The sequence below is a fragment of the Hemiscyllium ocellatum genome, chromosome 39 (assembly GCF_020745735.1).
Source record: "Hemiscyllium ocellatum isolate sHemOce1 chromosome 39, sHemOce1.pat.X.cur, whole genome shotgun sequence".
Lineage (NCBI taxonomy): Eukaryota > Metazoa > Chordata > Chondrichthyes > Orectolobiformes > Hemiscylliidae > Hemiscyllium > Hemiscyllium ocellatum.
In genome coordinates, this window is record NC_083439.1 from 39,218,904 (window position 1) to 39,246,433 (window position 27,530).

Genomic DNA, 27,530 nt, shown 5'->3' on the forward strand with positions numbered 1-27,530 from the left:
AATATTATGTCTTTCAAATTTTTTTTTGCTGATCTTTTATCCCCTTGTCCCTCAAACAATAAAAATTGATTTTGAAATCACATTTTCCCGCTGCTTGTTGTGCACGTTTGATTATTCTTAAATTGTTGATCCCACCATTGACAGTCAAGTCTAGATGTGCTGTTCTCCTAGTGATGTATTGTGTCAAGCTCTTGTCTCGCACTGTTGTTACCCATTTGTATTATGTTGCCATATTTCCATTTTTGGTTATTATTGAATTGATTGATATTAATGGTTCCACAAGTTCTAATATTTCAATGCCTAATACTAGTCAAACTTCTGCCTATTCAGTACAGGCACCAATTGATAGCCATTAATTCTACTTTTATTTGATTCCAACCAGACTGTTTAGCTTTTTCAGCATGTTAATGATAGCCAAAGGATCATGGAGAACAGTAGACATTGTTTACATGGACAAGAATCTGCATGGTCGACTGATTGATAGTTAGATCACATGGGATCCAGGGAGAGCTTGCCAATTGGATATAAAATTAGCTTGACAGTAAGAGATAGAGGGTGGTGATGGAGGGTTGTCCTTCAAACTGGGGCCTGTGACCAGTGGTCAGGGATCAGTACTGGGTCCACTGTTGTTAACAGTTTGGATGAGAATATAGGAGTCATAATTAGGAAGTTTGTAGGTGACCCCAAAATTAGTGGTGTAGTGGACAGTGAAGAACGTTACCTCAGAGTACAATGGTATCTGGGTTAATTAAGCTAATAGACTGAGGAGTGGTAGATGGAGTTTAATTTGGACAAACGTGAGGTATTGAATTTGGTAAAACGAATAAGGGCAGACCAATCTTCTGTGAATCATGCGCAACGACACCCAGGTCCCTCTGCACAGCTGTTTGCTGCAATTTCTTTGCCAATCAAGTAATAGTCCTTTTTCTTGTTAGTCCTACCAAAATGGATGACTTCACATTTATTAACTTTTTATTCCATCTGCCAGACCTTTGCCCATACAGTTAAACTATGTTCCTCTGCAAAGCTTTACAGTCCTGTGCACACTTTGCTCTGCCACTTATCTTAGTGTCATCCTCAAATTTTAACGCACCACACATGGCCTCCAACTCATCTATGTAAGTTGTGACTAATTGCAGCCCAACACTGATCCCTGAGGCACACCACTAGTCACTGATCGCCAACCAAAAAAGCACTCATATATCCCCACGTTTTGCTTTCTGTTAGTTAACCAATCCATGCTAATACACTGCCTATAATGCCTTGCATCCTTATCTTATGCAGCAGTCTTTTGTGCAGCACCTTGTCAAGTACCTTTTGGAAATCTAGATACACCACATCTGCTGGGTCCCTGTTGTCCACCGTGCTCGTAATGTCTTCATAGAATTCCAGTAGATTAGTTAAGCATAATCTGCCCTTCAGGCAGGCACAGCACGGGTTCATGATGGGCCAATTTCTATCTCGATGTCTTTCGATTTCTTCCTTGATAATAGACTCCAGCATGTTCCCCAAAACAGGCGAAGCCAGGGGTGGGGAACCTTCAGCCTTAAGGTCGCGTGCAACCTTCTAGGCCATTGTGTGTGGCCTCTTGAATGAATCCAAATTTTGCAGAACAAATCTTTTTTATTAATATTTATTTCAAGTCCTTGTTTGATGCTAAGAAAGATCCAGTTGAAATATGGAAAAATACAATAGAATATTGCCTTTGGCAACATGCATGAAAAATGCTTTTCAACCACTTATTGTGCGAATCTACATTCTCCTACTTAACTAAAATCAAGACGCCCTTAAGGTCACAAATGACGAATACCTATCTAGAGGATCAGCTAAAACTTCAGACTCCATGCTGCAATCAAATATTCAAATGCTTTCCTACAAAAAGCAGTCACAACAAAGTCATTAAAAGGTTAGTTAGCTTTTAGAATTAACATTTTTTTTGTTTTTTAAGTTAATACATAGTAGTTAGATTTCTGCAAAATGTGAATTTTGAAGAATGCATAATTGAAGTTTCTTAGATGCGGCCTTATTAGATTACAACTGACATGATGCGGCCTTCCAGCATGCAAAGGTTCCCCACCTTTGGGTTAAGCGAATCAGTCTATAATTTCCCATCTTTTGCCAACCTTTTTTTAAACAGTGGCGTCACATTTGCTGATTTCCAATCTGCTGGAACTGCCCTAAAGTCCAGAGAGTTTTGGAAAATTACCACAAGTGCATTTGCTATTTCTCCCATCATCTATTTTAGTACCCTGGGATGCATTCCATCAGGGTCAGGAGACCTGTCTGCTTTTAGCTCCATTAGCTTGCCCAATACTACATCTTTTGTGATAATGATTGTTTCCAGGTCTTCACCTACTTTCGTCTCTGTCAATTACTGGCATGTTATTGGTGTCCTCCACTGTGAATGACTGCCACAAAATACCTGTTTAATGCCTCAGCCATTTCCTCATATCCCATTACTAAGTTCCCCTTCCCGCCCTCGAAAGGACCAATCTTTACTTCAGCCACACTTCATCCTATATATTCATAGACACTTCTGCTATTTGTCTTTAGATTGAGCTAGTTTATTCTCATAATCTATCTTACTTTGCTTTATAGCTTTTTTGTGGCTTTCTGTTGACTGTTAAAGCTTTCCAAATCTTCTAGTTTGCTACTGATCTTGGCACCTTTGAATGCCTTTTTCAATTTGATAACCTTCCTTATTTCCTTAGAGACCCACAACAGATGATCTCTTTTCCTCCAGTCCTTCCTTTTCACAGGTGTATATATCTGATGAAGGGGTTATGCCCAAAACATCATCTCTCCTGCTTCTCAAATGCTGCCTGACCTACTGTGCATTTCTAGCACCACACTTTTCGACTCTGACTCTCCAGCATCTGCAGCCCTCCCTTTCTCCTACTGGTATATACTTTTCATGAGCACTTTGAAAAATTGCTTTAAAAGTTCTCCAAAGTTTTTCAACTGTCCCACCATAAAGTCTTTGCTTCCAGTCTACTTTAGCCAACTCCTCCCTCATCCTTTGTTTAAGCACAGGACCTGCTATTGGATTTTATCTTCGCACCTTCCATCTGTGTTCTAAGGAGTTGGAATGTCATGTTGAGGTTGTACAGAATATTGGCGAGAGCACTTGTAGAGTACTGTGTACAATTCTGGTCACCTCGCTATTAAATTGGATAGGGCTCAGGAAAGATTTACCAAGATGTTACTGGGTCCAGAGGATTTGAGTTATAAGGAGAGACATCTTTCCTTACAGAGTGAAGATTGTTACCTTCACTTTGTAGCTCACCTCTTGCTGTCCTTATTCTGGAAGTGTTTGATGGGGACAGTGTGGAGGGAGCTTTACTTTTATTTTGAACGAGTAAATGTGGCTTTACTTTCAGCTTAAGAACAGTGAGTGCTTAACTTTTGTTTTAAAAGAGTCACTGAGCGTTTCCAGTTTAAAAGAGTTGACGCAGCTTCATGCTCACTTTAGTAAGGAGCTTTAATCTTGCTTCCAAACGGCACTTTGTTGTTTCCAAAAGGTCGGGGATACTATTCATTCTATATGTAACCCTGTGCTATACCTGTTCTGGGAGTGTTTAATGGAGACAGAGTTGTGGGAACTTTATTTTCAGTTTAAAGGAGTAAAGGAACTTTCGCCTGTACCTAACGCTGTGATGTTCATGTCCTAGGCATATTTAATGGTGACAGTGTGGAAAGAGCTTTACTTTCAGTTTGAAAGCATAATGAGATCTTTACTTACAGGTTTAAATAGCAGAAGGAACTTTACTTTTAATTTAAAAGTGTAGAGGGAGATTTACTGCAGTGTACTTGTCCTGTGAGTGTTTGATGGGGAATGACAGTCTTACTCTTTGTTTAAAAAAGTAGAGAAAACAGCATAGTGGCAAGCAGTGGAGAGAAAGCTGAAGTGATGAGTAGAGAATCTGAAAGTACTTAGAATGCAGTGAATGGAATTTGAGGCTGGAACTCTGCCTAAACCTTTCTTCTGACCTGCCAGCTGCTTGTAGTCAATTGTCACCCATCATCTCAATCCTGATTTTTCTGTATTATCCAATCCCACCATAGAGTGCACCTCTTATCCCTGACATCCCCATCCATCAGCCTTCCGTGTGTCTGTTCTGTCTTCATCCCATTTAGAAGAATTTTTATTTTAATTCTCCTTATTAAAGAGATCTTCAAAATGAAGCCCTTGTTAATTTGAGTCTTGAAAAATGTTGAGGTAAAGTGTTTTCTTTGTTTCTTGCACTTGTATTAAATGAGGATTGCAAATATAAACTATATTACTGACATTTTATTGGTTGTTAACCCATATAATGGAAATTGAACTTTGCTGTTTTCACCTGCAAGTCATGCTGCTCTCAGCAATGCTTTTACTGGACATAACTTTTTGAATAGGAATATATCACTGATTTTCTGCAGTTTTCAGTCAGTTCGTCACATCATCCAGTACTGGCCACAGTGTGAAGATTATTTCTCAACTGTGGTTTTGATGTTTCTATAACTCACTAGGTGGCAGTGTAAGTCATTTAACAAGTGGTTCGCTTATTCAGTCTAGATTCACACTCAGTGCATTACTGAAGGAGTTTAATACTTTCCAAAGAGATAATAAAGCAAAGTCCATCTATGTTCACAGGTGCATTCATCATCCACGATTTTCAATTTTTGGTTTTGATCATCATTCTTTGCTCAGCTCATACCAATATAAAGAGTTAAAATTTCAACACCAGGTTGTAGTCCAGCAGGTTTAGATTAGATTCCCTACTGTGTGGAAACAGACCCTTCGGCCCAACTGACTCTCCGAAGAGTAACCCACCCAGACCCATTTCCCTCTGACTAATGCACCTAACACTATGGGCAGTTCAGCATGGCCAATTCACCTGACCTGCACAGCTTTGTGACTGTGGGAGGAAACCAAGCAGACATGGGGAGAATGTGCAAACTTCACACAGACAGTCGCCAGAGAGTGGAATCAAACCTGGGACCCTGGTGCTATGAGGCAGCAGTGCTAACCAATGAGCCACTGTGTTTATCGGTTATCTTTGGAAATAGAGCCGGTCGAAGATTGAAATACAGACAGACTCTAACCTCACACCTTTAATGCATTGTCTGAGCTTAAGATGTCACTTTTTAAAAATAAAACCTCAAGTTATCTCTGGATTGTGACTTGAAAGAAGTTCTGGGATTTACATATTAATCTATGGAAATCTACATCAAAGTTTGTGAGAAGATTTGTAGCTCGGGTGCTTGTTGTTGTGGTTCTGTTCCCCGAGCTGGGAGTTTTTGTTGCAAACGTTTTGTCCCCTTTCTAGGTGACATCCTCAGTGCTTGGGAGCCTCCTATGAAGCGCTTCTGTGATGTTTCCTCCGGCATTTATAGTGGTTTGAATCTGCCACTTCCGGTTGTCAGTGACAACCAGAAGTGACAGATTCAAACCTCTTTAAATGCCGGAGAAATCAGCACAGAAGCGCTTCACGGGAGGCTCCCAAGCACTGAGGATGTCACCTAGAAAGGGGACGAAACATTTGCAACAAAAACTCCCAGCTCGGCGAACAGAACCACAACAAACCTACATTCCCATTCTAAGTGATTAAAGACTTAACAGCAATCTAGGTTTGTTCAATACATTGCATCAGTAGTATGACACTTTGATCTTTTGCTATAAATTCTGTGTCTTAAGCTACCTGACGAAGGAGCAGCGCTCCGAAAGCTTGTACTTTCAAATAAACCTGTTGGACTATAACTTGTTTTTTTTTTAGATTACTTAGTGTGGAAACTGACCCTTCGGCCCAACAAGTCCACACCGACCCGCCAAAGCACAACCGACTCAGACCTATTCCTCTATATTTACCCCTGCCCCTAACACTACAGGCAATTTAACATGGCCAATTCACCTAACCTGCACATTTTTGGATTGTGGGAGGAAGCTGGAGCACCCGGAGGAAACCCACGCAGACACGGGAGAATGTGCAAACTCCATAGAGAATCGCCAGAGGCGGGAATTGAACCTGGGTTTCTGGCGCTGTGAGGCAGTAGTGCTAACCACTGTGCCACCGTGCTGCCCATTTGATTTTTAACTTTGTCCTTCCCAGTCTGGCACCTCGACATAAATATAAATGGATTCAGTGTAATTCAGGGATGTGGGACAAAAAAACTGCAGATGCTGGAATCCAAAGTAGACTAGCAGGAGGCTGGTAGAACACAGCAAGCCAGGCAGAATCAAGAGGTGGAGAAGTTGACACTTCAGGTGTCACACTTCTTCAGGATTGAAGAAGGGTTACACCAAAAATGTCAACTACTTCACCTACTGCTGCTTGGCTTGCTGTGTTCGACCAGCCTCTTGCTTGTCTATTCGTGGAATCTAGGTATTTACAGAAACAGTTTTGCATTAACTACGTGATAGTCATCATAAAATAGTTTTTTCCATGAGAAACACCTTAGGACATTTGTGACAAAAAAAAGGCAATTGTCTTGTTAAGTGAAGAATTTTTTTGTGTTCAAAACCTCTAGGCTTGTTCATTTTTCTTGTTTTGATCATGAACTGTAGCAATACATGCAGATTAGTGTTGCACTGTGGATATTGATGATTAACCATATAGTGTGGGATGACTGTAAAAGGTAGTCTAGACTGGTCAAGGGCAGTATGTCCTTTGCTTGAAGGATTTTACTGATCCATTAAACTGACAATCCAGTAGAGTTCTTCATTTTTTTTGTTGGTACCAAGCTAGAGGGATCAGGTTGGAGGATGTGATTAAATTTGCCAAGGCCTCTATTTTTAATCGTGATCACAATGTAAACTATCTCTCCTGTATCACCTCAACCTGGCTGCAGACCATGACATATTGATCACACCACACGTTCTTCACATCTGTACCCATGGGGTTCTGTCATAAGTTGTCTAATCATCTAATATTACAGGCACTGGTGACTGTTGCTTCACCTTGAAGATTCTCATCTCGATGTCATCTGCATGGAATTCTAAGGCAGCATTGTTCAAAAGCATTTGTTCACTCACAATATTTAGCTTTACCTCAACAACTCTCTCGACTGTTCCATAATCACTAGATTATCACATTGCTTGTAGATCATTGCTTGCACTAGTTGAGTAGAAGTTTTCTCCATTTAAATATTAGAAATTTTCATGGAATACAAGGAGAACTAGCCATTTGGATACAGAACTCGCTCGTAAGTAGAAGACCGAGGGTGGTGATGGAGGGTTGTTTTTCAGACTGGAGGCCTGTGACCAGTGGTGTGCCACAAGGGTTGGTGCTGGGTCCATTTTCGTCTTTTTCGTCGTTTGTATGAATGGTTTGGATATGAACATAGGAGGTATAGTAAGTTTGCAGATGACACCAAAATTGGAAGTGGACAGATTACAATGGGATCTTGACCAGATGGGCCAATGGACTGAGGAGTGGCAGATGGATTTTAACTTTGATAAATGCGAGGTGCTGCATTTTGAGAAAGCAAATCTTAGCAGGACTGATACACTTAATGGTAAGATCCTAGACAGTGTTGCCGAATGAAGAGACCTTGGGGTGCAGGTTCATACTTTATTTTCAAGGAACTAACAGGTAGGTAAGATAGTGAAGAAAGCATTTGGTATGCTTTCCTTTATTGGTCAGAGCATTGATTATAGGAGTTGGGAGGTCATGTTGCAGCTGTACAGAACGTTGGTTCGGCCACTGTTGGAATATTGTGTGCAATTCTGGTCTCCTTCCTATTGCAAGGATGTTCTGAAACTTGAAAGGGTTCAGAAAAGGTTTACAAGAATGTTGCCAGGGTTGGAGGATTTGAGCTGTAGGGAGAGGCAGAACAGGCTGGGGCTGTTTTCCCTGGAGCATTGAAGGCTGAGGGGTGACCTTATTGAGGTTTATAAAATCATGAGGGGCATGGACAGGATCAACAGACAAACATCTTTTCCCTTGGGTGGCGGAGTCCCGACCTAGAGAGCATAGGTTGAGGGTGAGAGCGGAAAGATATAAAAGAGACCTAAGGGGCAACTTTTCATGCTGAGATGGTGCGTGCGTGGAATGAGCTGCCAGAGGAAGTCGTGGAGGCTGGTACAATTGCAACATTTAAAAGGCAACTGGATGGATATATGAATAGGAAGGATTTAGATTAGATTAGATTACCTAGTGTGGAAACAGGCCCTTCGGTCCAACACCGATCTGCTGAAGCGTAACCCACCCAGACCCATTCTCCTACATTTACCCCTTCACCTAACACTCTGAGCAATTTAGCATGGCCGACTCACCTAACCTGCACACTTTTGGATTGTGGGAGGAAACTGGAGCACCCAGAGGAAATCCACGCAGACACTGGGAGAATGTACAAACTCAACACAGACAGTCACCTGAGGCGGGAATTGAACCCGGGTCTCTGGCGCTGTGAGGCAGCAGTTCTAACCGCAGTGCTAACCACTGTGCCACCATGCTACCCATTTAGAGGGATGTGGGCCAAGTGCTGCCAAATGGTACTAGATGAGGTTGGCATATCTGGTCAGCATGGATGAGTTGGACCAAAGGGTTTGTTTCTGTGCTGTACATCTCAATGACTGTAATGTTGTCAGTTTGTGCAACAAATTCTGCTACCTTATTACTTATTACTTACTCTTTCTACCAGCAGCTGCCTAACTTTGTAAACTTGAGGGAATCCAAAATTCTGCCCATATCATTAATGTTGTCAAATCCCATTGCCCACAATTAGCCATGTGTTTGTTGGCCTACATTTCCAGTGGATAACAATGTCTCTTTTAAAGTTCTCATTATTTTCAAATCCCTCCATGACCTTGACTATTCTATCTGTGATCTGCTCCAGCCTTTCAACCCTCATTGATGTCTGTTCTCTTCTAACTCTTGCCTCCTGAGTATTGCCAGATTTGCTCCTCAATTAGTAATTGCGCGTCACCTGTCATAGCCCTAAATTCTGCAATAATAGCAGTGTTAATATCACTGAAATATTACGCCGAAGCCAGGACTAATGATTTGTATTCATATGCTCAAATCACACACTTCTGGTGATTTTAACTTGTTCACTGTAACTTTGTTTTGGTATCTTACTTGGTGAAAACAATACTCAGTATCTCAGTTTCAAGTTGGTGACACTCCCTAAGATAAATTTTTTGTCTCCATGCTAGAGTCATCTTTTCATATCCTAATCAGCCCCTCACCTCCTTTTACCACTATTTTGCTACTCATTTTTGTGCAGAACATACTTTGATTAACTTTTTTGTTTTCTGGCATCCCTTGTACCCTGGGTTTTCTAAGACCATAAAATATCGGAGAAGAATTTGACCAATTAGCCCATCGAGCCTGCTCCACCATTCGATCATGCCTAATATGCTCCTCATCTCTGTTCTTCTGTCTTCTCCCTCTAACCCTTGATCCCCTTGCTAATCAAGGACTTATCTATCTCTGGCTTAAATATGCTCATTGCTTGGTCTCTACAGTCTTCTGTGGCAGTGAGTTCCATAGATTAACACACTCTGACTGAAGAAATTCCACCTCATTTCAGTTTTAAAGGGTTGTCCCTTCATTCTGAGGCTGTGCTTTTGGTTCTTAGTCTCTCCAACTGTTGGAAATATCTTCCCCATGATCACTGTATCCAGCCCTCTCAGTATTCTGTAAGTTTTAATGAGATTCCCCTCTGCCGTCAATTTAAACTCCATCGTGTGTGACCCTCACCTGCTATTCCTATGATAAGCCCTTCATCCCTGGGATCAGTCTTACAAACCTTTTCGGGGTCCCTTCCAATGTCAGTACTTCCTTGATATAGGGCCCAAAACTGCTCACAGTATTCCAAATGCAATCTGACCAGAACCTTATCTAGCCTCAGTAGTACACCTCTGCTCTCGTATTCTAGCTCTCTTAAAATGAATGCTAACATTGCATTTGCCTTCCTGACTGCTAGCTGACGCCGCACGTTAACCTTCAGACTTCTATGTCCCTGCATGATTTCCAATGCCTTTCCACATTTAGGTAATTGTCCTCGCTTCTATTCTTCCTACCAAAGTGTGTAACGTCAATTTTCCCACGTTGTACTCCATCTTTTACTACTTATCTCCTAGCCTGTCCAAATCCTTCTATAACCTCCCCACTTCCTCAGCATTACCTATTCCTCCACCTTTCTTTGTGTCATCTTAAAATTTGGCAACAATGCCCTCAGAGCCTTAACCCAGATCATTAACTTATAATGTGATCCCTGCAGAACTCCACCAGTCATGGGCTGCCTTTCTGAAAAAGACCCCTTTGTCCACCCCCACCTCTGGCCTTCTGTCAGTCAGCCAATCCTCTATCCATGTCAATTGCTTGCTCCGAGCTCTTTTCTTAATTAGTAGCTTCCTGTGTTGCACCTTGTCACAGGCATTCTAAAAATCCAAAAAGATCACCTCGACTGGTTCTCCTTTGTCCAATTTGCTAATTACCTCTTCAAAACGTTCTAGCAGATATCAGGCATGACCTCCCCGTGATAATGCTATGCTTGCTCTGATTGATTTTTGGCATGCATTTCCAAGTACTCCGCAATCTCATCCTTAATAATGCACTCTAAAATCTTACCAAAGGCTGAGGTCAGGCTAATTGGCCTATAATTTCCTGTCTTCTGTCTCTCCCCTTTAAACAGGGGTGTTATTGTTAACCATTTTGTCTTCCCAGTTAGTGTGGGTGATTATCCACCTATGATCTTTCAGCTTTCCCGGCACCACCACTGCAGTGATGGCCACTATACTCACATCTGCCCCCGATTCTCCTTGACTTTCCGGTATACTGCTGGTGTTTTCCACCTTGATGACTGATGCAGTGTACCTACTGAGTTCCTCTGCCATTTCTTTGCTACGTCTCAGCCTCATTTTCCAATAGTCCACTGTCCACTCTTGTCTCTCTCTTAGCTTTTAGATATCTTTTTAAAAAAAAATCCCTTGTAATCTTTTATATTACTAGCTATTTTAACTTCATATTTCATCATCTCCAACCCGTCCCACAATTACCTTTTTAGTTGTCCACTGCTGGATTTTAAGGGCTTCCCACTAATCTTCAAAGTTTAAAAATCAGACAACACCAGGATATCAACGGGCTTATTTGGAAGTACAAGTTTTTGGAATGCTGTTCCTTTGTCAGGTAGCTACCTAACGAAAGAGCAGCACTCCAAAAGCTTGAATTCCAAATAAGCATGTTGAACTTTATCCTGGTGTTGTGATTTTTAACTTTCTCCGCCCCAGTCCAACACTGGCACATCCACATCATGACTAATCTTCAACCCCTTCTTCTCGTCCCCTTTGAACTTTGCATATTTAGCCTGGTCTTCACTCGTGTTATACGTCTGACATCTGTTATGAACTCCTGCATCGAAAGCCGTTTTTTTGCATTTGTGGGATGTGGGTGTCTCTGTCAAGGCCAGCAATTATTTCCTGTTGCTAAGTGTCCTTGAGAAATTGCTTGTGTGCTGCTGTCTTGAGTTGTTAAATAATGTAAAATTGCTGGCGGTTTACTTAAAATTTGCTAGTTATCAGCCCAATTATTTTTTATATCCCAGTTGTAATCTCTTCTAAAGAACATGCATACCATAAGATGAGCTGCCCTGCTATCACTGTTTATTATATACTAAAGGATGGGGGCAGGGGTGGATATCGTCAGCTACTTGCCAATAATCTCCTTCACGGGTGCTGTTGTCACTTCAGATGTTTGTTAATCACCTTGCCTGATGTTTATCGCTGGGTAATCCACTTCATCTTGGTATGTTACTTTTAGCATTTTAAACAATTTTTTAACATCTAAGTTATGAGTGTTAGGTTAGCCTGAATTTTTTCCTAACCTTGTTAGGCACCTTTAGGCAATTCTTTGTCCCTTCCCTTGCTATGCCATTTGGCTTTCTGCTGCTGTAAGTTCTAACTGCATTTGTTCAGCTCACTCTCAGATCAGATTTTACGATAATTTGGCAGTTTAATTGTCACAATTACTGATCCCAACTCCTGATGTATTTCATGAACTTAGTTCAAATTCTACCCTGGGATTTGAATTTATCTCTGGATCATTGTCTCAGCCTCTGACTAGTAACATAACCGCTATGCTATTGTACTCAGTACCGTTAGAGTTACCTGTATCTGCTGAAGTATGAATGTATAGACAATGAGGAATGGATCAAGCTTGGCTGTAATATCATCTCTGGTTGAAAGCCTGCCGCACTTAGTCTTGGCTTGGACGATGAGCGGTATTTGAGTAAGCTTTGAAGCTATCCAACAAAAGATCACTATTGAAAGAAATGCAGAACATGCATTCATGTAGTACCTTATCAAGTTTCTGGATATCCTGGTAAACCATATCAAATTAATCACTGAATATAATTCTTGTTATGTAGACAAGCATGCTAATTAATTTAGTCGTCTGCTTTTCTTTTTAAAACCTGCCATTGGACTATTTTCAACCAGCTGAGCAGGCAGACTTCTGTTTACCAACTGACCAGAAAGTTCCAGCATCACAAAGCTGCCTCAGTACTGCCAATTAAGCAGCACATGCACGAATTATGTGCTATAGTGTTGCTCTTATGGCTCCTATCTTGAGATTGTTATTTAAGAAGAATGACAGATCTGCTTTTCTATTGCAACTTTTCAGATGTATTCTTGGATGGCATCTAGGTGTCACTAGCGAGGCACATGTTTATTACCCATCCCAAATTGCCCTTGAATGAAAGGCCTGCCTGCCTGCTTGGGGAAGTTAAGAACCAACCCTTTGGAGTTAGAGTTTTATATCCCTGGAAATCATCATCTCAAACCTTTTTTTAAACTACAGCTTTTATTCTATGTATTGATTCAGTGTTTTTTTTTTCATTTTTTAAAAAAATTGTCGTCCTGATATTACCTTATCTTAATTGTTTTTGATCTTTTCCAGCTGATCCCACCGTTAAAGATTTAATTGGAGGTTTCACTGCATTGCATTATGCAGCTATGCATGGCCGAGCACGAATTGCAAGGTTGATGTTGGAATCAGAGCATAGACCTGATATTATTAATGCTAAAAGCAATGATGGATGGACTCCTCTCCATGTGGCTGCCCATTATGGCAGAGACTCATTTGTCAGACTTCTGCTGGAGTTTAAAGCTGAAGTTGATCCACTCAGTGATAAAGGCACAACTCCACTTCAACTAGCCATTATCAGAGAGCGCTCAAGCTGTGTGAAAATTCTTTTGGATCACAATGCCAACATTGACATTCAAAATGGTTTTCTGCTGCGATATGCAGTGATCAAAAGCAACCACTCATATTGTCGAATGTTTCTTCAAAGAGGTGCAGACACAAACCTTGGCAGGATGGAGGATGGACAAACTCCATTACACTTGTCTGCACTAAAGGATGATGTACTTTGTGCACGGATGTTACATAACTATGGTGCAGATTGCAACACAAGGAACTATGAGGGACAGACTCCTCTGGCTGTCTCTGTAAGTTTATCTGGAACCAGCAGACCCTGCTTAGATTTCTTACAGGAGGTTACAAGTAAGTCATATTTTTCTCATTTTTAGATTTGGAAGATTGAGGTGCCAGGAAACATCACCTCCACTTTTTTTGATTGCCATGTTCTGTATTTAATTTAAAGCAGAGTGCATGGATAAATTAACAAGAAATGCTGCTTAGAGTTTTCCATTTAATCTCTTTGCATCGTGCTGTACCTCTGCCCTTTTGGCCAGGTCTTCTGAGTCTGTCTTCTCCACAAATGCAAAGTGGACAGCTCTGGAATGAATTCCATCATTGTAATGCTTGGGCAGGGGTGGGGGCACTCTTTACAGCACTTGAACCTCTTAAGTACATTTAAATGTTCAGTACGAAAGGATATGTGCGTGAGTGATTGACTGGGAAGGTGAGCAAGATTATCTTAGGTGGATGGCCAAAAGATATCTCTAGCAGGTGGGGTTGGAAGGCAGAAGCTCAGGATCAATATGGTTAGGGCGAGTAGGGAAGGGTGGTGAGTTGTGGTGTCTTGGAGGATACTGATGTGTAGCTACCTAGGAGTGAAACTTATGGTTCTGGGTAACCATCCAAGCAAGTACCATGGAAACTGCCTGAAGTTTGAGTGTAATTTTGTGGAACATTTTGCAGAGTGTCTCTGTGAGCAGAAAAATTGTCCCTGAGGATTTCACAATTTCTGAACGGTTCTCATTAAGAATCTGAAGAAAGAAATTTGCAGTCTAAGAGGAAGTTGGCAGGGTGGAGGGGCACTAGCATTGGTCGCGTAGCTCTGACAGATAGCTGACAAACCAAAAGATATCCTTTGTCTTTTAGTCATTCTATAATTATTAATGCCGAGGAATGTTTTACTTAAACCCGAGCGGGCTGAGAACCTCAGGCAGTTCAGGTAACCACTACACTGGAATGTTACCCTTTTATTTGTGCTCTAGTCCTGGAGTCAGACTTGAACCAATAACTGGATTAGTGGTGCTGGAAGAGCGCAGCACATTTTATCAGGCAGCATCCGAGGAGCAGTAAAATCGACGTTTCGGGCAAAAGCCCTTCATCAGAAATAAAGGCAGAGAGGCTGAAGGGTAAAGAGATAAGCTAGAGGAGGGTGGGGGTGGGGAGAAAGTAGCATAGACTACAATAGGTGAGCGGGGAAGGGGCTGAAGGTGATAGATCAGGGAGGAGGGTGGAGTGCATCGGTGGAAAAGAAGATAGGCAGGTAGGGCAAGTCATGGGGACAGTGCTGAGCTGGAAGTTTGGAACTAGGGTGAGGTGGAGGAAGGGGAAATGCGGAAACTGTTGAAGTCCGCATTGATGCCCTGGGGTTGAAGTGTTTCAAGGCGGAAGATGAAGTGTTCTTCCTCCAGGTGTCTGGTGGTGAGGGAACAGCGGTGAAGGAGGCCCAGGACCTCCATGTCCTCAGCAGAGTGGGAGGGGGAGTTGAAATGTTGGGCCACAGGGCGGTGTGGTTGATTGGTGCGCGTGTCCTGGAGATGTTCCCTAAAGCGCTCTGCTAGGAGGCGTCCAGTCTCCCCCATGTATAGGAGACCGCATCGGGAGCAATGGATACAATAAATGATATTGGTGGATGTGCAGGTAAAACTTTGAATGTGGAAGGCTCCTTTAGGGCCTTGGATGGAGGTGAGGGAGGAGGTGTGGGCGCAGATTTTGCAATTCCTGCAGTGGCAGGGGAAGGTGCCAGGATGGGAGGGTGGGTTGTAGGGGAGCGTGGACCTGACCAGGTAGTCACGGAGGGAATGGTCTTTGCGGAAGGCGGAAAGGAGTGGGGAGGGAAATATATCCCTGGTGGTGGGATCTTTTTGGAGGTGGCGGAAATGTCGACAGATGATTTGGTTTATACCAAGGTTGGTAGGGTGGAAGGTGAGAACCAGGGGCGTTCTGTCCTTGTTACGGTTGGAGGGGTGGTGTCTGAGGGTGGAGGTGGATGTGGATGAGATGCGTTGGAGGGCATCTTTAACCACGTGAGAAGGGAAATTGCGGTCTCTAAAGAAGGAGGCCATCTGGTGTGTTCTGTGGTGGAACTGGTATCCTGGGAGCAGATACGGTGGAGGTGGTGGAATTGCGAATACGTGATAGCATTTTTGCAAGAGGTAGGGTGGGAAGAGGTGTAATCCAGGTAGCTGCGGGAGTCGGTGGGTTTGTAAAAAATGTCAGTGTCAAGTTGGTCATCATTAATGGAGATGGAGAGGTCCAGGAAGCGGGAGGGAGGTGTCACAGATGGTCCAGGTAAATTTAAGGTCAGGGTGGAATATGTTGGTGAAGTCGATGAAATCGCAACCTCCTTGCGGGAGCATGAGGTGGCACCAATGCAGTCATCAGTGTAGCGGAGGAAGAGGTGGGGAGGGGTGCCGGTGTAATTACGGAAGATTGACTGTTCTGCGTAGCCAACAAATAGACAGGCATAGCTGAGGCCCATACGTGTGTCCATGGCTACCCCTTTGGTCTGGAGGAAGTGGGAGGATTAGAAGGAGAAATTGTTACAGGTGAGGACCAGTTCGGCCAAACAAATGTGTGTTGGTGGAAGGATACTGTTGGGGACGTTGGGAGAGGAAAAAAAAACGGAGGGCTTGGATCGGTGAGGTGTGGAGTCGCGGAGGGAATGGTCTTTGTGGAATGCCGATAATGGGGGAGAGGTCCTGGTGGTGGGGTCTGTTTGTAGGTGGCGGAAATGGCGAAGGATAATGTGGTGTACCTGGAGGTTATGGGGTGGAAGATGAGGACCAGGGGTTCTGTTCTTGTTGTGGTTGGAGGAGTTGGGTTCGAGGGCAGAGGTGTGGGAAGTGGCTGAGATGCGCTGGAGGGCATCATCAACCACGTGAGAGGGGAAGCTGCAGTCTTTGAAGGAGGCCATTTGGTTTGTTCTATGGTAGAATTGGTCCTCCTGGGAGCAGATGCAGCGGAGCCGGAGGAATTGAGAATAAGGGATGCCCCCTGTAAAAATGCCATTCTTTAATCCCAATTCCTTCACCTCTGCTGCATTTGGATTAGATTAGATTACTTACCATGTGGAAACAGGTGCTTCGGCCCAACAAGTCCACACCGACTCGCTGAAGCACAACCCACCCATACCCATTCCCCTACATTTACCCCTTCACCTAACACTACGGGCAATTTAGCATGGCCAATTCACCTAACCTGCGCATATTTGGACTATGGGAGGAAACCCACGCAGACACGGGGAGAATATGCAAACTCCACACAGACAGTCGCCTGAGGCAGGAATTGAACCCAGGTCTCTGGTGCTGTGAGGCAGCAGTGCTAATCACTATGCCACCATGCTGCCCATTTGCTCCCAGGAGGACCAATTCCACCACAGGATATACAGGTGGCCTTCTTCAAAGACCACAGTTACCCCACCCATGTTGTCAATGATGCCCTCCAGCACATCTCATCCACTTCCCATACTTCTGCCCTCGAACCCCACCCCTCCAACTGCAACAAGAACAGAATCCCTCTGGTCCTCACCTTCCACCCCACCAACCTCTGAATACATCGCACTATCCTCTACCATTTTGGCCATCTACAAAGCTGCAAGAAGTGCAAAGCCTGTGCCCACACCTCTCTCCCCGCCCCCCCCACCACCACCACCACCTTACCTCTGTCCAAGGCCCCAACGGAGCTTTTCACATCCAACAGATTTACATGCACTTCCACACATGTCATCTACTGTCTCCATTGCTCCTGATGTGGTCTCCTCCACATTGGGGAGACAGGACGCCTTCTTGCGGAATGCTTCAGAGAATATCTCTGGGGGACATCTTTGTTGGCAACTCGGTACTGCCCTCTTGACCGGTTCTACCTGTCCATCTTGCTTTCCACTTATCTGCTCCACCCTCCTCTCCAGCGTATTACCTTCACCCCCAACTTCATCTACCTATTGCATTCTCAGCTACCTTTCCATTTATCTCTCAGCCCCCTTAGGTCACCCCCTCATTCCTGATGAAGAGCTTTTGCTTGAAATGTCAATTCTCTTGCTCCTCGAATGCTGCCTGACTGGCTGTTTTTTTCTAGCACCACACATTTCGACTCTGATCTCCAGCATCTGCAGTGCTCAGTTTCTCCCAATCAAATATAATGGTAAACTTGGCGTGTTTGTTTTTAGATCAGACAGCCACAATGCTCCAGTTTGTACATATCAGTTGGTGCAGTATCATTTGTTTGTTGACAGCATAATAAAACCTATAGATTACCCAAGAACTTGCATTTCAAAAAAACTAATAATGTACTAAAGCAGAATTTCTTTCTTGTTTAGAAACAAAACCACACACGTAGTGTGCTCTAGAAATGCAATTTAAACAAAATATTTGAAGTATCGTTAATTTTAAATCAAATCAAATACAATTCTTGATCAGAGCAATAGCAGATGTAATTTAAGTGCAAGATGATGCATTTTGGGAGGTCTAATAAAAGAAGGATATACTCAATGAATAGTCGGTCCCCAGGGAGTACAGAGGAACAAAAGTGCCTTGGTGTACAAGTACATAGATCCCTGATAATACCAACACAGTAAATAGGATGGTGAAGGAGACATGTAGAATGCTTGCCTTCATTTGCTGGGACATAGACTATAGGTGCAAGGAAGTCTTGTTATACCTTTATCAAATATTGATTAGGACAATGATTATAATGCTTCGTGCAGATCTGATCGCTATGCTATTGGAAGGACATGATTGCAGTGGAGAGAGTGCAAAGGCGACTCATTCATATGTTGTCTTGGATGAAAACACTCCATTATGAGGAGAGACTGATTACCCTGCATTTGTTTTCCTGGAGCAGAAGAGGCTGAGGGGGATCTGATTGACAAGATTATAAGATGTGTAGACTGGGTAGACTGTGAGAATCTTTTTCCTATGGCAGACATGAGAGGTAGATGGTTTAGTGGAGATCTGAGAGACAAAAATCACCAAGAGGGTGGTAGAAATATAGAATGCACTCTCTGGGAGAGTGGTGGAGACTGGTACTCTTGAACATTTAAAAAGCATCTGGATGAGCACTTAAAATGTCAGAGCATCGTAGGCTATGACCAAATGCAGGTAAATGGGTTATTGTAGTTTGGTGTTTCTTGGTTGGCATTGACATGATGGCTGAAGGTCCTGTTTCTTACCTGTATGACTCAATAAATGACTTGTTAAAATGTGCATTGATTTGTAAGAAACAAAATCAATCTGGGTTGGCCTTAACACAAGTGCATTAGCAACCCAGCATAAATGCATGCTGCAGCAGCTGACATTGAAGCACGTGGTTCATGCACTAATCCTTGCCTGAAAGAAGCTGTTCTAGAGGACAGAATACAAGAGTTTCTAATAATTTAACAATGTAATAAAGCAGATTTAAGGGTCAGCTGTTGTTTTCACATCAAATTGTTTTCAATCGCAATCACAGAATTGTTGCAATGCAGAAGGAGGCCATTCAGCACCTGCACCAGATCTGTTAGCACCCAGCAATGTTTTTTCCTTTTTCCCATATCCATGCACACTATTTCTATTCAAATAATCATGATTGCTCTCTCGAAAGCCTGAGTTGAACCTTCCTCCACCACATTTCCCATGAAATTTATTCCATACCCTAACTACGTACTATGTGAAAAAGTTATGTCTGACATCACCCTTACTTTGTTCGCACATCATTTTAAATCTATGTCCTCTCTCCTTTTATTCTTTTACAGGCAGGAACATCATCAACCCATCTATCCTGTCCATGATTTTGAAAACCATCCCAAATCAAATCTTCTCTTTAACCATCTTCTCTCCAAGGAGAACAGTCCCAACTTCAATCTATCCTCACAACTGAAGTTTCTCATTACTAAAACCATTCTCATGAATCATATCTGCACTCTCCCAAAGTATTCACATCTTTCCTATAATATGGCATCTATAACTGCACACAGTACTGCAGCAGAAGTCCAACAAAGTGTCCTGTACAAGTTAAATATCAGGTCTTTGATGTTTTACTCTGTGCCTCTGTTAGTAACGCTAAGAACACTGTATGTTTTATTTACTGCTCTCTCCACCTGTCAAGTAGTAGTGATCTGTACATATTTGCACCCACATTTCTGACCCTGCAACCTCTTTTGAATTCCTTTTGAATTGTACCGTATTTTATACTACCTTTTAATGTTCTTCCACCTTAAGCACTGAACTGCTTATGTCCATTCCACCAACCTGTTAATGTCCTTTAGGAGTTCCACACTGTGCTCCTTGCAGATAACAATTCTTCCAAACTAAGTGTCATCAGCAGATTCTACGTTTTCCCCTTTAAAACAAGATCCAGATCATTAATTTTTATCAGAAAAATGCAAGAGTCCCAATATCAAGCCCTGGGAGCTCCACTAAAAACCGTCCTCCAGCCTGAAAACTATCCATTAACCATTACTCTATTTTCTATCGTTCAAGCAATTTTGTATCTATGTTCCTACTATCTAGGGGCGGCACGGTGGCTCAGTGGTTAGCACTGCTCCCTCACAGCACCAGCGTCCCAGGTTCTATTCCAGCCTCGGGCAACTGCCTGTGTGGAATTTGCACGTTCTCCCAGTGTCTGTGTGGGTTTCCTCCAGGTGTTCCGGTTTCCTCCCACAGTCCAAAGATGAGCAGGTCAGGTGAATTGGCAATGCTAAATTGCCCATAGTGTTCAGGGATATTTAGGTTAGGTGCATTAGTCAAAGGGAAATGGGTCTGGGTAGGTTACTCTTTGGAGGTTCGGTGTGGACTTGTTGGGCTGAAGGGCCTGTTTCCACACTGTAGGGCCTGTTTCCACATCTAATCTCTTTCCTTGCATGTATGTTGTGTGGCACTGTATTAAGTGCCTCTGTAAATCCATGTATACCACATCAGAAGTGTTACCCTTATTTACCCATCCTGTACCACTTCAGATGGATAGAGCTCTTAGAGATAGTGGAATCAAAGATTATGGAGATAAGGCAGGAACAAGATGCTGATTGTGGATGATCAGCCATGATCATAATGAATGGTGGCGCTGGCTCAAAGGGCCAAATGATCTTGTCCTGCACCTAGTGTCTATTGTCTATGCAATAAACTTCAAGTTAAACACATTTCCCTGTAGAAATCTATGCTGATTATTCCTAATTAAATTGCTTTTCTTTCAAAGTAGTGATTAATTTTAATATGAAAAATTGCTTCTCAAAGTTTTTCCACCACCAAAGTTTAACCAGTCTGTAGTGGATCGTATTCACAATGCATAATGGTTGCAATTCTGCAGTCTTCTGGCAACTTTCCCAAGTCCAGGGAATACTAACAGATTATGGCCATTACGCAATGATTTCTGCATCCACAATTTTTACCCATATTCCTTCAAATTCCTGTAACAGTGTGAGCACGAAACAAGAAAAGGAGCAACTATCTGTACCTTTCAAATGTAAATTTGCTATGGAAAATGGACCCTTTAACACCCGCAAAGGGGCAATTAAACGTGAAATTTATATTTGTTTTGTCCCTGAATTGTTGACCAAACCACAAGTTGTGAAATTTAACTTAGAATCAATGGCCACTAGTTTGGTAAATATTTAAATATTTAAAACTGCTATTAAGCAAAGAAGTCATCCTGATGCACACATGCACGCACAGCCAACTTATTAGTTGTGAAACCTCTGCCCAAGAAAGCAAACTTACGTTTTCAATTCACCTGCGTAACATTTGATCAACTGATCTTTAATACATGTCGTGGGACGTTAGTGTAATGGTTGTTTTATTTTTCTGCCCCCCTCTAGGACAGCCTCGAAGTTTACAAGATCTGTGCCGAATTAGGATTCGTCAGTGTATTGGCCTTCAAAATTTGAAAGGACTGGATGAACTTCCTCTTGCAAAAGTCATGAAAGACTATTTGAAGCACAAATTTGATGACATTTGAATGTTGAAAGTTCCACTCTTGAGGGTTTGAAGTGAGTGCTGCCTTGCCCCAAGTACATCCTATGCAATTCCCGATTTGAAATTTAAAGTCAATACGGGTATCATTACCTCTCCGAATTTAATAATTCCGTCTTATTGGGCATAATACTGGCCTGCTCCGGGAAGATCTGTGTTCACTTCCAAAATAGTTCCAAGCTGAAAAACTTAACTGCCTGAGTTGGCAGCGTTCAGAAACTTTGATTATTTCTTCTCTCCAGCTTGACTTCTATTCCAATATAATGTTCAATTATTTTAACTACTGACTGCAAAATTCAATGTGCTGGAACAGGTAACATTTGAATGACAAAGTTAACAGAACAAGAATGAACAAAGCAATTCTGTTTGAAAATATCCAAAAATGTGTTACTCTAAGTTAGTCTGTATCAAGATGGATACAAGTTAAATATTTCAAATTGAAGTGAAAACAAAGAATCTGGAAATGCACAGCAGGTCATTCAGCATCTGTGATTAGAACGGAGACTTGGCATTTTGTCCCTAATGTCCTTCTTGAGAATTGAAAAATAAGAAATAGAAATGGAAAATACTGGAGATGCACAGCAGGTCAGGCAGCAGGGGTGGAGAAACAAGCAGAGATGGTGTTTCAGATCAGTGACCTTTTATTAGAACTGGAAAAAGATATAATGGATTTTAAGAATGTATTGAGAAATAGGTAGGGTGAGTTGTAAAAAAAAAAGGAAGAGGAAAATCGGACATTAATATCAGGAAAATTAGAGTATGGAAAAGATAACAACAAGCAGCCCAACAAACTCTGAAAGTGCCAGTGTAATAAATACTTTGCATTACATCAGTCAAGTGAAAGATGGGACTGTTGAGGAAGGATGTGTGAATGACTAAGGAAAGTGAAGAAACAGATTATGGGTGAGATTACTTGACTGAGATGATCATCTAACAAAGATTCCACTGGTACCTTTCTTCTTTCCTTTCCCTTCCTCTTTACTAATTAATATGTTCATCCATTTTTGTTTCTCTGTTCTGAAGCATATAATAGCTCAAAATGTCTGCCACATCCAAATTTGTGTTTTGACAAGAAACAAAATTTAAAGGTGCTATAGTGATTTAGGCTTTTATTGCCGTATTCCCTGTACTTATGTCTTCTCTTTTCCACGCCTTCCAAAGCTACTTGTGTTGCCCTTCACTGTAATGCTCTGCTGTATTGTCTGTGATGCTTAGACAGTGGAGGTGCTAAGGTATAGTAGATGCTTTGAACTTGGAAATTTTGTTTGGGAGATGGAAGGAAAGCTAACCAGCGAGTATATCATAATCAGATTTTCATATAAATAAATCTCTTCACTCAGCTTTGTTTTGTCCTTTGTGCCCCCTCAGGAGTTTGTCTGTTTACTAGTATACATTTTGTGATATTTTCTTGTCCTTATCCATGCCTTGCTCTGGAATTCGCATTCTCCATTCTGTCTGCACCATTAACTTGATCTATATTGTCAGCTGACCATAATGTTGTGGTGTAATGTGTGCAGCCAGTCCATAATTCCTTTTGTTTTTAAAGCATACAACCAACGTATGTTACAACAGCACTGAAGACAGACCAGTGTAAGTGAGTCATTTTCATGTCTGCCAAATATTTGTCCTTAAGAGGTATTTCAGAGTAGAAGTATCCTAAAAGCTTTACAACTTTCTGGAGTTGTATGCAACCTAAGTTCTGTATGTTTTGCTAGCATCAAATTTTAAGCAGAACATTTAGTATTTCTCAGTATATTTTGAACAGATCTCTGGCAATTGAATTTCCTAACTATATGGGAAACGTTAAAGAAATATTTGATATTTGATGACCTAAGGTTAATAGTTATACTTTTAAAAAGCTGTCTCAGAGCTAAGAACGTGACAGAGCGAAAAAGCTGGGGCAATATTTGTGGTAATACTGGGCCAGTATGGATTTCCTTTCCATGGATTGCCGCCTTGCTGAGGTTGGGGTTTGAGTATTCTTTTAATTCCAAGAGCAATGCCATCAAGAGTAACATAGGGCACAGTCAAGGCAAGTGCTCTGAATGATCAGCAACTGTAACACGGTGGCTGAAGCTATGAAGTTCTAGTCAGTTAGAATTCAGATAGGAGGGTCCTGGCTTCCTGTTAGCCGTTACCCCTATTCACTTCAATACACCTTAATAAGAGAATTAGAGTTGGTCAGCATGGAAAATCCAGTCAGATGAGGCTTTTGGATTAAGGTGTCAATAGATGAATAATAAGCATTCCAGATTAGAGTAGAATAAACTATTGCTGCAATTGCTTTGGAGAGAATGATCCAGACTTCAGTGCACAGGTCTGTTCTGCTTAAGTACTTAACAGTGCAGTTAAATATTTCAATCTGATAGCAGGTTGCTATTCTCCCAGGCTGACAAGATTCTGTTATTGGTCAACTGTTTTTGTCTTCCTTTTTTTCGTTTTTTTTTTTCCCCACCGTCCTCAATAAAGTAAAATGCAGTTTGCAGTGGGATCCTCTTACCATTTCAAACTTTATTGAAGCAATTGCTATGACTCAACACTGTAGGTTTCAACAGTTACACACTAAAATAAGAATATGTTTTAGCCATTAAGATGTAAGAGACACAATGCTTTTTGTTTTCCAGTTCTGTGAGGCCTGTTTGTATTTTAATTTTTAGGTGGTGCCAAAATTCTTGCTCAGGTGATAATATGATTGAAGGTAGTGCTGAATGTTTACTAATCCTATACAGTGACATTCTTCTTTACAGATACAAGTAATTTCAATTTATCTACACCCTTAAAACACGTCAATAACTTGTTGGCAAGAGCTATGACATGCTGCACTATAACAGCTAACGGTCCCTGGTGAGTGACTCAGAATTGAGTATGTGACTGCATGTTGCCTTTACTAAATGCAGCAACATGTAATATCATTGAGATAGCAGTGCATTACAGCTACAGGCATTAGTGTTCAAAGCATTAGTATCTGCCTGGCACATCTCTCCCTGGTCTAACTCCTGAATATCCCTCTTCACTGACTTGCAAATAAAATGAACAAATAAATTAACAAGTCTTGAAGCTACAGCCCTGTAGAAATCATAATTTTGTTTTAGTCATCATTTTGAAAAAATAAAGTACAATTTAAAGCTGAAATTGTTTCTGATCATTTCTTTCAGATAGCATTAATGTCAGGAATACAAGTAATCAGGGGTATTTAACTGCATTTGTTGCGGATGTGAGATAAACATTGGTCAATGTTCTTGGTCGCTAATTTTGCCTTGGTCTTATTCTTGTTTGATAATGAAACCTACTGTTTTCTGCCCATAGCAGTCTATTCTCCAGCTGATTCTAGAGTTTGTTAATGCCCATTGAAGCTACAATGCGTTTCCTTTGGCTAGAGCATTTAGCTGATGTTGGCATAGCATGTTGTAGTGAAGGATTACTGTACTATCAAGGTGTGTTGAAGTTCGCTCTTCATGTCTTGAAAGTTTGAGAACTATTTCTCTCCTTCCCGCCCTCTCTCTTTTTCTTCCCCTCTCTCTCTTTCCCTCCCTTCCCTCCCTCTCTCCCTCCCTCCCTCTCTGTACCATCTGCAAGGAATTTTAAGTGGCCTTTTGAGTGAAATATACAAACCTATTAGAGTTGAATAACTTTGAAGACAAAACTTCATCTTCCAGTCTTATAGGTTGGGATCCAATCCTTTAGTAAGTACAGAAATATATAAACATTTTTAAAAAAAAAAAGCTGGTGAGCTGTGATGCAAAGGGATCATAGATGTTATTTTGTACATTTTTCATCTTAACTTGAAATACCAAAGAGAAACTAAGATCTTAAAAGAATTCGTTGGATGAATTTTTGTTTGTACAGTTTTATAAACTGGTAATGTATCAACTGAACTATTTAATGTTTGACAATGGACCACTGATTTTTGTAAATGTTTTGTGTTCTAAATGTCAACAGATTAATACATTTTTAGAGTTATTTAAATGCCACGATTCAATAAAATATTTCCTAAGTGTTATACTTGTATTGTTTTTGTTCAAATTTCTGTGGTTTATGTTGTCAGTACTAGTTACTTTTACATAAAAGCATTGCTGATCTCATCCTCATGGCATTAAAGTGCTTTTTAAAAAAATTAATTATCTGCTAGTGATTTACTGTATTTCAAAGTGATGTATCTAGTTGATCATGGCCAAATCACTGCCGCAGCTTATCCACAGAGATCCAATAGATATACTGGGGCCTGTTAAAGTCAGCTTTTTATTTGCTGAGCCTTTTTTAAGATTTTATTTTTAGCATCAATTACCAAGAAGTACAGCTAAAAACCATTTATTGTTATATTCAGAATAGTAAATTTCAGTAATTACAAATTACTGTTACAATGTGACAGTGAAGTCCATTGATAATGAGATGTATTCATAGATCATAGAATCCAGACAGTGTGGAAACAGGCCATTTGGCCCAACAGTCCACACCGACTCTCCAAAGAATAACCCACCCAGATTCATTCTCCTACCCAATTACTCTACGTTTACCCCTGACTACTGCACACAACCTACATATCCCTGAATACTATGGGCAATTTAGCATTGCCAATTCACCTAACCTGCATATCTCTGGATTGTGGGAGGACATCAGAGCACCTGGAGAAAACCCATGCAGACACATGGAGAATGTGCAAATTCCACACAGTCACCCAAGACTGGAATCGAATCCTGCTTTCTGGCACTGTGAGGCATCAGTGCTAACTACTGATCTATCGTGCCGCCCATAAATACTGTTTGTGAATGTGCAACAGTGTACACCATCTACCATTTCACTGCAGAAATTCACCTATTCTTCTTGGACAGCACTTTGCAAACCCATCCCCATCACCATTAGAACGACAGGGGTAGGAGATACATGAGATATATCTGCAAGTTCCCTTCCAAACTACTCATTATCCTGACTGTATCTCCATTCCTCCAGTATCAATGGGTCACAATCCTGGAACTCCCTCTCTAATGGCATTGTGGTTTACTTGCACTAAATGGACTGCAACAGTTCAAAAAAACAGCTCCCCACCATCTTCTCAAGAGAAGCTAAGAATGGGCAACATGCTGGACCAGCCAGTGAAGCCTACATCCTGAGATTGAATAATGTTAACACCCATGCCTAGTTTAAAGGAGCAGATGATCATAGATTTGTGAAACTTTTTAAAGCTGTGGTCATTGTTGGGATGTTACAAATGCGACTGCCAGTTTACACAGCTCACACAAACAGCAATGAGATAATAACCAGATCATCTGTTAAATGTTGATTGAGGGATGAATACCTTGTTCTTTATAGTTAGATTAGATTACTTGCAGTGTGAAAACAGGCCCTTCGGCCCAACAGGTCCACACCGACCCACTGAAAAGCAACCCACACTCACCCATTCCCCTGCATTGACCCCTTCACCTAACACTACAGGCAATTTAGCATGGCCAATTCACCTAACCTGCACATTTTTGGACTGTAGGATGAAACCAGAGCACCCAGAGGAAACCCCTGCAGACACTGGGAGAATGTGCAAACTCCACACAGACAGTTGCCTGAGGTGGGAATTGAACCCGGGTCTCTGGCGCTGTGAGGCAGCACTGTGCCACCGTGCTGCCCGTGCCTTGGGATCTTTTATACCCACCTGAGTTTATTGCCTCAGCTGAACAATGATACCTCTGTCAATGTAGTACTAGAGTGGTTGCTTAGACTTGTACAGGAACCCCTGGGATATGGATGAATTAGTGTGTTGGCTGCTTAGCCAGATTTATGAAGTGCCTGGAGAGAGAAATGACTGCAGCTTAAAGGTTTTCAATTCTGAGGATGCCTTAGAACTTGGCACCCACTCTTTCTTCAACAGGTCTGAAGTCCCAGATCCTCTTGGTTGTGTGTGTCCAGGTTAGATGAAGCACTCTTCTTTGGCCTCTTCCATGCACATCTATCTGGTCAGAGGATTGATCTTGGGCAATTTTTCTTAATGTGGCCGCACTGATTTGCAACACCTCCAGGTAAGAGAATTTTGTGAAGTTCCCAGGTGGTCATCTCATTCCTTTAACTGGGATTTCTTCCTTTGACGCAGCCTGTCATTCGATCTGTTCTTCCCCCGGCAAGGAATTGTAGGGATGGTATGTCAATGCTTTGGCTCTGTTCTGGAACCTTAGAAAATTCCAGTCCAGTGTTAGTGGATTCT

General features: G+C 41.7%; 1 protein-coding gene across 11 annotated transcripts in view; it reads left to right on the plus strand.

The window, feature by feature from the left end:
• Positions 1-25,213, plus strand: part of asb7 (ankyrin repeat and SOCS box containing 7) — an 82,271-nt gene extending 57,058 nt beyond the window's left edge. For all 11 annotated transcript variants that reach the window (XM_060853111.1, XM_060853116.1, XM_060853115.1 and 8 more), the window contains 2 exons: positions 12,882-13,487; positions 21,190-25,213. In XM_060853111.1, coding sequence (XP_060709094.1) covers positions 12,882-13,487; positions 21,190-21,329 — 746 coding nt within the window. In that variant the 3' untranslated portion in view covers positions 21,330-25,213. The remainder of the gene's footprint in view (positions 1-12,881; positions 13,488-21,189) is intronic.
• The last annotated feature ends 2,317 nt before the right edge of the window (positions 25,214-27,530 follow it).